This window comes from Patiria miniata, unplaced genomic scaffold, assembly GCF_015706575.1.
Source record: "Patiria miniata isolate m_02_andy unplaced genomic scaffold, ASM1570657v1 HiC_scaffold_3, whole genome shotgun sequence".
Taxonomy (NCBI): Eukaryota; Metazoa; Echinodermata; class Asteroidea; order Valvatida; family Asterinidae; genus Patiria; species Patiria miniata.
The window spans coordinates 12353661-12367800 of NW_024037069.1; the positions used below are offsets into that span (position 1 = coordinate 12353661).

The window sequence follows — 14140 nt, forward strand, 5'->3', positions numbered from 1 at the left end:
TACATGCAGTCAACGGAAACAGACTATAGAGAGTATAGAGGACTCCCACTGACCCACGTGACCCGACCTACGTCTGGGTACCGGAAAGTCAGCTCCACCATTGTAGTAGGCAAAGCTCTTATAGCACCATGAGCCATAGGAAGTAGGCAAACCTTCAAAGCTGTGGTGGATGGCAAAAACTGTGAGAAAAATACAGAGGGGTGTTACTTTGAAGCTGTATGATTGGAACCTGGTATAGGTTCCATGGATGAACTATAAGAGGGCGCTTTCAGATTACTTGGCTGCAGTTGGGAATAACACATGTATGTGTCAGTCAGAAGTGGTTTCAACGTTTCAATTAAAAGCCCCAGCCAATTAAATTCGGATGCATTGTCAAAGTAAGGGCTCAAGTTTCTTGCCATATTAATATTTTCGTATGAAATTGTAAGGATGCAGTAAGTGACAACATTTGCACCAAAATCCACTGTTGTGATAGTGATTTGAATGTTAATTTGAGACGGATCCATTTAATTTCCGGCATTTTTGAAAATCAGAGCTTGTTTCCTTCCGTCCCCTTCCCCAGTCTTGCCAACTTCTCTGTCTCCTTATATCGGCAAGGTAGGTTTTGCCCCTTAAGGGTAGATCCAAAATCTGAAAGCCAATGTTAATCGTGCATGAGGTGTTGGTAAAATACTTTTTTTTGTGACAGTAACCTATTTACAGGCGTGCAACTTTTCCTCGGATCAGCTGATTTCCTCTTTTTTTACTTCCCATGTGTGCCATTGAAAATAGAAAAACACTGTACAAAGTCTGGGAAAAATTTGAATTTCCTCTTTTTTGTGATTTCCCAGTTGCATGCCTGTATTTAGGAGTCTGTTTCCCATTTTTTTTTCTCAGAAAGATGTCATCCACATGCTCCTGCTGTGAAGAGGACTGTGAGAAGAAAGTGAGCGGTGTGGTGAAAGGCGTCCACGCCAAACTCAGAAAGAAACTCAAAGAAGGTACGGTGGATTTGAGCTATGAAACTCAACCGTGATGGACCCAACAAAGATCCAACAGCACAAATTGGCTTTTGGGCAGAAAGTCTTTTCTTCTAGCTGTTGGGCACAGTTGGGTTCAGCAGGGTTGTTTTGAAATACTTCCAGAGGGGTTGGAGTTATTGAAACAAATGTCACAACATCAGTAGACCAAACCATTAGGCCCCGCCCACTGCACACATGGGTAACAACACACACACCTCTGCATCATTAGGCCCCACCCACTGCACACATGGGAAACAACATGTGTGCCTCTCCAATGCCACACTGTATGTTCAAACTACGTGCGTTACGTGCACGTACACCCATACATGTAGGGCTTCCGGGGACGCATGTAGGACATTAACCCTAACCACCCCAACTCCATCAAAATCCATCACCCCATTTTGGGGGACTTGGTCCAGAAGGCCTGGGGTAACTAAATATTGATGGAGTATGATGGACTTGGGCCAAATGGCCTGGAGCAGTGCTAGGGGTATCCGATTGATTTTGCCTAGCTTCCTGTACTGCTATTGTGATAAAAGCCATGTGTAGCAAGTCCATGAATGTCAACCAGTGCGTCAGTGGTGGATTCCATTATGTCATGTACAGTTTTGTATTAGACGCACAGTGATTGATAGATTTTGATGGAATTGGTCCAGTTCCTAGTAAAAGACGCTAGGGAGTTAGGGTTAATGGCTGTGATTGGTCAAAATACCATTGGGCGGGGCGTAATGAATCAGTCTATTTGATGCTTGACTATGAACTCCTGAGAGGTCCAGTATGTGGGACACATGTAGCGTGATCGATTACTTCCCCATGATTACTTGTGCAAGCCTGACTGCATTCGATTTAACTCTCACGTGACTTCTCTCGCTTACTCGAGCCTGCCCCAAGTAACTGACACGCTGAGCCGGTTACTTGGGTAAGTATCTCATAAAGCCATGCTAAACCGTGGCTGTCACGTCTGGCAAGAAGCCAGCAGTGGGAACTTCAAAAACGAAAATTTGTTTCCAGAAAGCTCTGGATGATGGGCGGAAATTTGACACATTGTGTCTGAAGCAGCATGGCTACAGTCAAGTATGTCACCTTAAATATAATTATTTAAAACCAATCCACTGTAAAAAGGGGCTGCGTATGTCACTCGTACGTCATCAAGTAACCCGAGATCGCTTACTCTCACGTTATTGCGCATGTGCACCTTTCCGCGATTTAGAGGCACGAGTAAGGGCAGGGAAGTAATCGAGCACGCTCATAATGTACATGCACCTGTTTATGTGCATGGCCGCCATTTAGGGGGTAGTTGTAGATGGAATTTTGTCAAGACGTCACAATCAAGGCGTCTTGATTTTTGCATCAAATTAAGTGGCATTGCAGTAAGGCCAAAAAAAAAAGTCTCCGGTTTCTGGTATGGAGCTTGCCCAAAAAGTGGTGCGGCGACGCGGCTTTTTTTTTTTTTTTTTTTTACCTGTTTTTTTTTTTTTTTTGGCTTCAAATGTCGGCTGATGACTGCAAATGGTGCCGACTAAACTTAGTGCAAATATATGGGAGTCCAGAGAGGCCACATAAAGCTTATTCTCGATCATAACCCCATCTAAAAACACGTTAAAATTGTGCAGCAGCAGGATTCCAGTCAAACCAGTGAGTTTGGCGGTTTTGAGACATCATCTTGTATTGAAAAAAAAATTGTGCAGCAGCAGGATTCCAGTCCAACCAGTGAGTTTGGCAGTTTTGAGACATCATCTTGTATTGAAAAAAAAACTTTTTCATTTTGCCGACGCGCATGGCTACGGCGACGTGCGCGCATACCAGAAACCGGAGACTTTTTTTTTTTGGCCTAAAGGATAAGTATGTACAAGTATACAGCACAAGCATGGGCTAAATGGCACCTTGCCAAAGTACATGAGGCACATCGTGTTCATTTTTGTCGACAGACAGCGGCATTAACCCTCCTAGTGGGAAGTTAATAGTTAGAGCAATAGTTAAAACCCTTTAAAACCCTGCAGGTTACTTTCAGGTAAAGGGATATGGAGTGAAAAGTAACTGTGTCACACAGAGAGTCACTTCGTACTGTGGAGAACAGTAATGTGTGACTGAATCTGCCTGCTTGCCCTGAGCTTAAAGGAAACATGCAGTCCAAAATTTCCATAACGTATTTTTTTTTATATATACATTCATTTATGTGTATTAAATGTGAATTAAAAGCAGAACTGGTTCTGGTGTACATTTAGTGTGGTAATTTGCCGTCCAAAATTGAACCCCCCCCTTTTTGATTTTCGCGGCAACTCCAAATGAGGGCGCTGTTCATGACGTAAACAAAGGCAGAGAAATCCAGGGCCCGTAAATGACGTCTGGGTACGAGACAGATTAGCGAAGCTACTGTGCTGTGTGTATGTGCAGCCGCCGCGTACAAGTACGTGGCATTATATGCACACATACGAATGTGTCTACATGTACATGCACAGTGGACGTGCGACGGTGCCACCGTTGTCGAATGAACACAACGACGACCGTCATGACCGTGAAAGTTCCGAAGACTCTTCCTCTTCTTTCCTTAGCGAATCCGATGAAAATGGTACAGATTCGTCCAATTCGAATCAGAGTTCTAATGATTCAGACACTGACTCGATGTTTTTTTAGGGGCATGCCCAAGTTGCTGTACAGACCAGCATCAAAGCACGACGGCTCAAAGTGCAGCGCAGAGGGCTGAGAACTCACTGGGCCCGGACCACTTTTCTCTGGTATTTACCTTCACTTTGGCTCTCCAAATGCTCTGATATTTCGGATTTACTGGAAACAAATGAAGGCTTACTCCATCCTTGGTAGTTTTGCTACACCCAGCAGCCACACACCTTGTCGGCATGGCCGAAAATCGGGTGTTATTTCTCCTCGATTCCGAACGAAACACCAGAAAAACTTTCAGTGCGGCAATGTATATATACATGTATTATGATGCACGCCGCAATGCCGGTGCCCCCCGCAGCGCGGCAAGTCTCTGCCTTGATTTGTGTCATACCCCTCGCAAAGTTTTATGTTAATGAAGCTTCCCTTTGTGGGGCAGAGTAGTTTGACCAAACATGTTCACAAATTATTTTCCCCCATTTATCCCAGAAAATAAACACCGCCATACACAAAATATTGTTAAAAACATCATCCTTTATTGATTTAAGCAAAAAAAATGCAATCAAAATTTTATTTCATGTTCCCTTTAAGTATGCGAAAGAATTGTGCAGGAATGTGAAGTTGTTATCGATACTCGTTGCTGCTAACTTTATAGGTGGGTGCAGACATCCGGGAAGTTAGCTCCTAGATGTGTGTTCTTGAAACTCAATGGTTCTTGAGTCTGGAGTGCTGAATGCTAACACATAGCATCCGATGATCTGGTGTGCAAATGAGTAGATGTTTTCATTGGATGACGTCACTCCGCCCCAATCTATGGGAAAAAGTGCTTTTGCGAAAGTTGAAGGGATGTAAAGTGCAGAAGACTAGGCGGGTTGAAATCGCAGGTCAGAAGGGGGTGTGATCAACTCTCTCCCCCTCAATCACAATTTCCGCGATAGCTTCCTTTTTGACAGTGGGATTGTGTTAAGAATCCCAGAGCTTTTTTTCTTGTGTGAATTTTACGTTTAATTGATGCTTCAGTGGCTGGAACGGTTGACAAGCAAACTCTTGGATGCATAAAGTCTGAGTTATAATGCTTTCTTTGTGACAGTTGTGCTGTCTTTGTTCCTTGTGGTCTGGTGGTCCGAAGTTAGGATTTGAGGGTTTTAGTCCAGCTTTGTAGTGAGGAGATGCAAGTGGTTGAATTGGAAGACTCAGGACAGTCACAGTTCCTGGTAGAAATGGCTTTTTCTCTACAGGCATGAGATTTTTTTTAAGACTTTCATCTGAAATCAGACTTTTTCAGTCTGATAAACCAGTATGCCCCTTTGAGACCTTCCATCCCATTTTCAGATTTTTTTTTTTTAAATTGGCAATCTCATCCCTATGTCTACCGAGGAGTAAACAATTCATGTTGACTCAAATTTGGTTGATAGATTAGTCCTTTTAAGTGTACAGCATTGTGACATTATTCAGGGGTACACTTCCAAGAGAAATTAGGGTCTTATGAATGCTTCATTGGCTTGATGATCAGGGGTAATAACAGTAGGTTCAGAGGGACCAAAAATGAGACCCGCTGAATGGAAATGGAACTTTTGCTCTTAATAGTAGCCCATCCTACAGTGGTTTTATATTTAAGCTGTTGAGATGAACAACTCAAAATGATTGTGGATAAGATTATATCATTTAGAGTCTACTATCTCAGCTCTTGTTGCAAAGTTCCTATCAAAGAGATTCTTGGCAGCAAGCCAAAAAACAAAACACTATCAAGAGTGACTAGAGTCCGATCCTGTAAAAAATTTTTTGTAAATACATGTATTTTTCATTCACTAACCTACAAGTAGTGACAAAGAAAGAGCCTTAAAAACTGATATTTCCTTGCTTGAAATTGTATTGTCTATTATACACCCGGTCATATTTTTACCAAGTAGAAGATGGCCAGAGTCCAGCACTGAGAAAACACTCTGTATCGCCCACTACAAATTAGGAGTTTGAGAGCTTCTAACGTAATTAAGAGAATGATTGAAGGCCGTATGTTGCAAGGGTTTTGATCAGGAGTACCTGGATATTATGACACCTTCCCAAATCAAGGAAGGAACAAACTGTCTGTTGCCTTAAGCACATATCCTAACCCTCAGAGCAAATAACCAGATAGAAAAGAAACTTCTAATAAATTTGTTAGTCGCCTTAAACAAATTGTCATTCCCTAGCATCAGTTGTCAGATTTCTCATTCGGTGTGACACAGATTGATGAGTTTTGTATTGAAACATTGTGCATCAGCCCTCGAGCGTAGGGGAAGGCGGGGTTGGGGGATTTTTGCTTCTTGTTTTTCAGCTAAAGTACACTCGCTTGATTTGTCATCTTGAATGGATGGTTGTAGACAATGTTCCAATTAATAATCTGACATGTTTTTTGGTTTTCACACGAGGGCAAGTCCATGGTAACTCCGTTACCTTTGGGTATTCCATCAACTTTGTACTGTTATTCGATAAAGTCAAAGAATTTGGAGTGGATTTTTCTCACAGAAGATCCCTTGAAATTGAGTGACTAAACAACAGAAGTTGCATATAAAATAAAGTTATATTGATTTGGCAACAAGTTGTATATCGGTGACTCACGTTACACAAATTGGACATGTAATACCTTGCATTTGAAAGTGTCCTCATTCTTTGAACTGTTGGAAAAGTAATTTCAGTGCCCTTACATTATTAGGGCAAAAGTCATATGCTACCATAACAATAATACAAAAAAATTCAATCATGAAGTCTCTGCAGGGATATATTTTGGTAAGTTAAGTTGCAGTTTGTCCACCCATAATTGGTACAAGACAAAACATATATTAAGAAAATTATAATCTCACACCAACAAAATGAAGTCTTTTGGCATAGAATATTATTACCCTTTCTCTCAGTCAAAAGCCAAAAGCTCACAATTACACATATGCTTTTTGCATGAAATTTAAATCCATAATAAAATTTAACAAAAAAAATTAAATCCATAATTTTAGGCTAACTTAAAAATCTCACTTAACCATGCCCCACCTCACTGGCACACCATGCAGTTGAAACATCTTGTTGTTCCTTTTGTATTTGATAACCACATTTGAGATTGTGATGATTGTAGTCAGGACTAAAGATTTCATTAAATTGTCCACTTTTCAGCCATGTCCACATTCTCGTGGAAAACCCTCAACTTATTATGATATGCAGTATCATAATTTTAAAGTTGAAGAAAGAAATTGACTGGAGCAGGGGATGAACCTGCGACCTCTGGATTGCCATTCCGGTGCTCTACCAACTGAACAGCCCTATATTCAATAAAGACATTGACAAAATTTGGGAACCGCCAACGTAGGGCTGTATAGCTCAGTTGGGAGAGGGCTGGAATGGCAATCCGGAGGTTGCAGGTTCAAACCCCGCTCCAGTCAATTTCTTTGTTCAACTTCTGTAGCATAGCTTTGGTGCTGATTCCAGGTTGCAGCGATGTCAAGTCTTCACATTGTTTTAGGGTCGTGCATTGGAACCAGGTACTCAAGTACCCAACCGCTGATGTCGGGAACCGGTTCCAGATTAGGCCAAAGAAAGATTACATGGCACTCGAAAATAGGGTAGGTAGGTAGGGAAATTTTGGGGGGGGGAATTTTTTGTGTGTATGATCATATGGAGACGTCTGCGTGTAGTCAAAGGTAAAAGGTAGTAATTGATGGTTTTGAGTATTTTTTTGTCATTTTTCCTATAAAAAAAAATTAGGGTAGGGGCTGTCAGAATAGGGTAGGTAGGGAAATCGGAAGCTGATATTTTTTTGGGGGGGGGGGGCCTCACGGAATCAGGTACAAGTAACCAACTTTAAAAATTACTTAGTAACTTTTCAGCCTTATGAAAAAGAAAGGTTTCAATCAAATGTCTTTTGTGAAGAATTTTCAAAATTAAAACCAGGCTAAATGGAAAAACAAAACAAATTCATGTTTAATAATGACGCTTGCGAAAAGTAAACCACTGCTGTGTCAGATGCAAACAAACAGGGTTTTCCATCATTTTCTCCATAAATGTGAGACATTTTGTGGATTTCCTTTAAGGACACCCAGGGCTTTGAAGAGCACAGCTTGAAGCCTGAAATCTGTAAGAATGCTGCCCTCTGTTGGTCGAAAGTAATGCTTTCATTATTGAACCAAAAAGTCCAACAAATCATCTTTTGTCGCTTGGCATGTTTGAAAGTAGGATAGCAAATTGAACCTAACCATACTTAATCTAACTCGCCTGGCTTCACAAGACAGGCGAGCTATTTTGATGAAAACTGACACAGGATGATTAATTTATGTCGTCTGCAAAACGTAACAGCGAGATGACTTGCAGTTTCAGGACACGTCTTTCCAGTCCAAACAAAACAATCTGCAAACGATAGAAAATGCCCTGAAATAAATTAATTGCAAGAGTCAACATGTTTTGCACACATTCTTCAATCAACACAGGCACACTGATGAAAGCAGTATATGGAGAGAAATGCTGCTCCTTTTACATGAATGCTGCCCTCTTGTGGCCCATCATATCCAACGTGTCATGGTGATAGTTCTCATAAACTTTATCCAATCTACAGTATTTTATAGGGAAATACATGTACTTTTAGAATAAAAAATAAAGAGAAAACCTGCTAGTTTGTCTTTCTGTGAAGCAGAGACTTTGAGTTTGGGAAATATTTGCTATCAAAATTGTTATCAAAGGTTTCAAAGTTTTACAGGTTCCTTATAATGATTGCACACATATACATGTAACATTTTGTAAGATAACATTTTATATTTTATACAGCATGGTGAACTTTTCTCTCAATTCTAGTGAGCATGGTTCGAATCTCACTTGGTGCACAATGTGAAATTGGGGGTCATCGCCTCCATTTGATCATGTTGGTGTTACATCACAGTTGTCATTCACTGATGTTAAACTGAAAGATTTCTTGGTTATCCCTTGTAAGATGACGAAACTCTGTGGACTCACTTTCAGTAGCTAAGCAAAAGGAAGGTTTTTGTGATTCAAACCCCCTCCTCATGATGACCCCATCTTTCCACCCCCTCCCTGAGTAAATCTGATTTGTTAGGCATTGGCTTACTGTAGAGCTGTCTCGAATATACCGACTATTCAAATTATCAACCAAATATTTGAATATTTTTTTGCCGGTTTGAATAATCTAATAAAAAAAAAACTATGCACGTGCACACACAACTGTGGTGTCATTTTAATTGTTAGGCCAAAAAAAAAAATACTCGGTCTCTGGTCAGCGTGCGCGTCGATTTTAATCATGCGCGTCATTCTTCTTTTTTTTTCAAATTAACACAGAAGCTACAACAGCGCCCTCTATTGCCGCGCCTCGTCAATTGTTTGTACCAAGGAGCACCAAGGAATGGGGAAATTGCACCAAGGCAAATGATAAAGGGCACCAAGGCAAATTATGGAGGACACCAATGTATAATGAGGACACAAAAAAAGCAAAATAGTACCCCCCAAAAAAAGTCATAAAAAACAACAAAAACAAAATGCGTTGCCGCATCTATTCCGGAACTTCGGTCTAACCAGAGAACGACTATTTTTTTGGGGGCGGCCTTAAGTTGCGTTTTTTATTGTCAGATGCCACTTTTTTGTTGACAGATATTTTTTTTGGCGACACCTGTTTATTGGTTCCATTCTTTTAGCTGGGTAAAGTCCCTTGACAGTTATACAGTACTAACTTCAAAACACTCCAGCGGCGTATAATATCCATCAACGCATGCACATTTTAACCGGCGGGCTTCGTATGCAACTTCTGACCACCGAGAAAGGCAGCAGCAGCTGGCATGTGTAAAAGTTGATCGGCGAGATGCGAATATTCGAATATTCGGTCAAATGCAGTTTCGAATAATCAAATACTAAATTATTCGGAAATGGTCAACTCTAGCTTACTGTACAAATAGGTGCAGTAAAATATCCAACAATGTCAAGGTTTGTCCAGTGCCTGATTTTCCGTATTGCCCGAGAAAATGAGCAAACCTTTAAATTAATTAAACCTCTTTAATTAAATTGTGAAATAGCTTTAACAAAATGGAAGTGAATTGGTCAGGTATTAATTGCTATCAAATCAGTTGAAAGATAACATCCCTTCATGTAAAAGTTGCAAGATTTGTATAAAAGTTGCAAGATTTCTCCAACTTTGACAACATGCAGTCAACTACCACCACAATATTATTTACCCTAAACTCTTTCTTAACCTCCATTCGATGACACTAAAATCTCCGAACTTGAGTTTTGCAACTCTACTCTAATTTTGTTGGAGTAGGTCACATTTTTTCATTGTGTTTAAGCAAGGTGTCTTTGACCTTCTTGTAGCTTAAGGCCCATGGCAAGTTATTCGTCGTCTTGTCTTTGTTTCTAATCCTCTGGGGCTTAGTACGCACGTCAGGCAGGTGTTGTTGATAACGCAGATGACAAGACAATGGCGGCCCCTGACCAAGCGAGTTTCTCGTTCATGGTACCTCGCAAAACATGAGTGACTCGGTGATAATTTTTGTGTACAGGGAACCTTCAGCTACCGCTATTTTGACTTGATATAGATTTTTGTCTGCTTCTTTTTGTGTCTTTTCATGATGTGTGGACAGAGCCGTTTATTGGCAGCACTGCAAGGAAATTGATACACTGTACCCGGTATGCTGTGTGTGCCGTCAGTTGTAAAATTGTTAAACTGTTCTGTCCCCCCCCCCCTCCTCCAGGAGTAAATAGGTACCTGTGAGAGCAGCAGGGGCAGATCCAGGATTATTTGCAAAGGGGGGGGGGGGGTTTCATCAGCAAATCAATGCTGAAATGTAAACAGGTTTTTTTTTCGGACACTTGGCCTCCGTAAAATCAATGGGGGGGGGGGGGGAGCTCGGCTCATATCGTACTTTAAATGGGAGCTCTGTTCAAATCCGACGATCATGAACACATACCCCGTACCCCAACTGGCTGAGTCCGAATGACATTGTCGGGGGGGGGGGGGGGGACAGGGGAGGGGTGGTTTCACATTATTTTTCAATATATTTCTGTGAACAAAAATATATTAGGTCACAGCTGGGGGTTTTTTTTGGGGGGGGGGTTTTCGACCCCCATAACCCACCTCTGGATCTGTGCCTATGCAGAGATGATTATTGTGACTAATTTTAGCTACTTCACAAAAATGGGAGTATCGAGCTGTGTACTTCACAGGGAGCTGAGATAGCCTTTGAAATGTTTCAGTGGCCCAATGAGCAGTGGCAATAATGATGTAACGCTTCGAGCACCAATGCTGGTCTGTATCTGCATTTCTTAACAACTGCATTATTATGTTGTGTTGGCCATTTTGGTGCAGTAGCCACCCCCCCCTTTTTTTTTGCCATTTTACTTGTGGGCTCAAGCTCACATGTTTTTCTATCACAATTCATTACTTTTCTCCTGCACATTCAATTCAACATTGATCATATGTACTATGTGCTCTTCTCAGATTGCTTACTGATCTTGGCTATGAAATTTGTAAATTATCACATTTTGCAAGAGACACCAATAATAGGCCTATTACTTGAAACTTTAGGTGTTGGTGTTACATATTTTTTTTTTTTTGGAGGGGGGAGGAGGGGGTGGGTGGTTAATTAAAATCTTTCTTTTCTCTGTAAATTTGTAAGTGTAGCAACACTGTGACATTGACCTTTGGAAAATAATTTCCGTAAAAATTCCCGGCAGTTACAGGTAATTTGACGTGCAGCCTGCTTGACGTCAATGCCCGTGTGTATTGTGATGTGTATATATGACATCCTTCCTGTCATAAATTCTCTGTGATTAATTTGCTACTTCTCCACCTAGTTAATGTTGCCCGGATATTGCTATTATCTTGGTCCCTGTTTTCGGCTTCAAAAGATTAACCGCAACCTTTATTTGTGAACCTGCATCTATCTATCCAGTGCCTTCTCCTATGCGAAAGTTGGTCGCTGTGGATCGCCATGATGCTCTGTCTCTGGCCCGTTTTATTAATTTTTCACCGAGAGTTTTTCCATTCTCTGATTCCGTCAGTTCGCTTTCTCCTCTGTGTCCCTCTGTATCTTTAGTTTCCTGTTTGTGAAGAAATCCTTCAAGTTGATGAATATGGTTTGGGCAAATTCTATTCTCCGTCTGATTTCAGAGTCACAATTGACAACTGCAGATATCAGGTGCCCCAGGTGGTTGAAGGATTCCAGCTGCTGCAGGACTTTACCTGACTGACAATTCAAGTTGTGAATTGTCGTCACTTTCGTCTTTTTCTCATTGATAGATAGACCAAACCATTCACTGATAGGATTTACTTGATATAACTCTCCTTTTGTTTGATCAGTCACAGACAGTCCAAAATTAAAGCCACTTCTCCTGCCGTGCTTTTACACAGGCTAGTTGCCAGCAATCAAGATCATTTTTCCAGCAAGCACTGTGACAGTCAAATTTCATCAACAGACAAAAGCCAGTAAATTGTTAGCCTTTAGTCAAGTCCCACGCGCTTACCCAGACACGTGACGCACTCCAGATGATGACAGGCAAATAGACTAGCACGAGCGGCGTAGCCGCGAGGGCCTTTACCATCTCGTGGAGAACGCTTATGTTTTTCTTTACATTTGTCTACCGATTTGGTAGACATGCATAATGCATTACCCATTGTGAATTGACCAATGAAAATGCAGAATTACTAACGTAAATCAGCCGTCGTCTGGCGCCAGACAGCACGCGCGCCATGGCACGCACGCGTGCTGTTGCTGGTAACCGCAAACCACCGTTAGATGATTGGTTTATATTGCTTGATTTATATTACGTGAATAAATGAATAAGTGATTAGTTCCACGAGATAGTAAAGGCCCTCGCGGCTTTGCCGCTCGTGCTAGTCTTTTTACGTGCCAGCATCCGGGTGCGTTACGTGTCCGGATGGTCCGGGTATAGGCGCGTGGGACTTGACTAAAGGCTAGTAACTGGTAGGCACAGGTGGCTTATAAATCTTCTACAGTCAAAACATTGCTGTATCAAGTTTCAAAACAGTCACAGCCAGTCAATCCTGCTTTATGTGGGCAAGGAGCTCTCGACTGTTTAAAATAGCCACTTGATTTATTTTGACTGCTGGGCTGGCTTCATTGAAATTGCCAGCCAGAGAGGGAGGGTTTTAGTTCACATCTATAGGCCTTCTCTTTAATCAGCTGTTAACATACAGAGTTTTTAGCCACTCTGGAATCAGGGAAAACCTTGAAGATGAGTTTCCATTTTGATTTTTCCAGTTGAGGAAAACTCAGGGAATATTAAAAAAACACCACAAATTAGGGGAAACCCAGGGAATCTGACAGAAACATGGAAATGATATAAAATCATTGTATACACTGGCTACCGCTCTGGTGCATATGATGAGGAAAGGATGGCTATAAGGGGAGAAGGAAGGCCAATGCTTGTCAACAAGTTGCCAGGGTATTATCAGTATCTTAGTTGCTTTGCTGCAACCACCTCTTGACTTCACTGCAACCTCGTTAAAGTGGAAATATTTCTCATGACATTTTGGAAATTTCTCAGTGAATTTTCGTTTTCCTTTTGTTATATAGTGCTGGAAACCCTGAACACGGTGTCATCAGCATTTTATAACCAATTTTATGTCCGTCTCTTTAATATTATGCCAGCTTCCGTCTCCACACTTCTCATAATGGTCTGTGCAAAAATGTTTGAAAGGGAAGGCGATAACGCATGTGGACAATACCCCCCCCCCCCAGCCCTCCACTAAAACAGGACCCTCGGAAAATCTACGCCTTTTAGTATTCTACATCGAAGTGCACACCTAAAGAATTAGTGTCGAGTCATCTAGTAAGTACCTTAATCCATAGCAACACGCAGTTGGTGTCGGCTGCCCAGCCCCAAGGAGTGTTTATGGAAATTGATTAAGCTTCACACGTCTGCAATGATTAATCACCTCGCTAACTACGTGTTATCATTTAGCTTGTGGGAAACCAGCCCCTCCCTCATTTCCTTCTTTTAAATATCTTACAGAAGCTGGTGTTTGGTGACTTTGCAGTTTGACGTAAAAAAAGACCATTCATCAGACAGCAAAATTTGCCACACCTGAAATGTGTTCTTTTTGCGAAATTGCCACAGCTGAAATCTGTTCAACTTTTACAAATATGTGGTGTAACATGCCGTAACAACACTAATTTGTGTTACAGTGTACTTTTGCACCAAGCATAAAGGTGGTTTTAAAGGTAGAGTACCGGTTTATCATTTGCAGCTATCCAAAAAGTAACTGACAAAATTACTGTTGAAAAGCTTACTTGGTTTAAAGATGGGGATGGCAATGATCTCTCTCTGCGAAATTATTCTTTCTGGAATGCTCTCATTTTGAAAAAACAATAAAAGAAGGTCATTTCCAAAGATGGGTCAAGTGACCGAAATTTCCCTTAGTAGTTGGATTGTAATTCGGCGAATCCGTGAATGGCTGCGCGCAAGCGTTGACGTGACGCACACGCGCGCACGCGGTTGCTATTATTCATCGGTTCAGTGCGTGACATCAAGTAGCTGCAATT

At 41.4% G+C, this 14140-nt stretch overlaps 1 protein-coding gene across 1 annotated transcript in view; it reads left to right on the forward strand.

Moving 5' to 3' along the window:
• Positions 1-14140, forward strand: part of LOC119737340 (S-adenosylmethionine sensor upstream of mTORC1-like) — a 36309-nt gene that overhangs the window by 3035 nt on the left and 19134 nt on the right. The window contains exon 3 of the mRNA XM_038211624.1: positions 877-980. Coding sequence (XP_038067552.1) covers positions 881-980 — 100 coding nt within the window. The 5' untranslated portion in view covers positions 877-880. The remainder of the gene's footprint in view (positions 1-876; positions 981-14140) is intronic.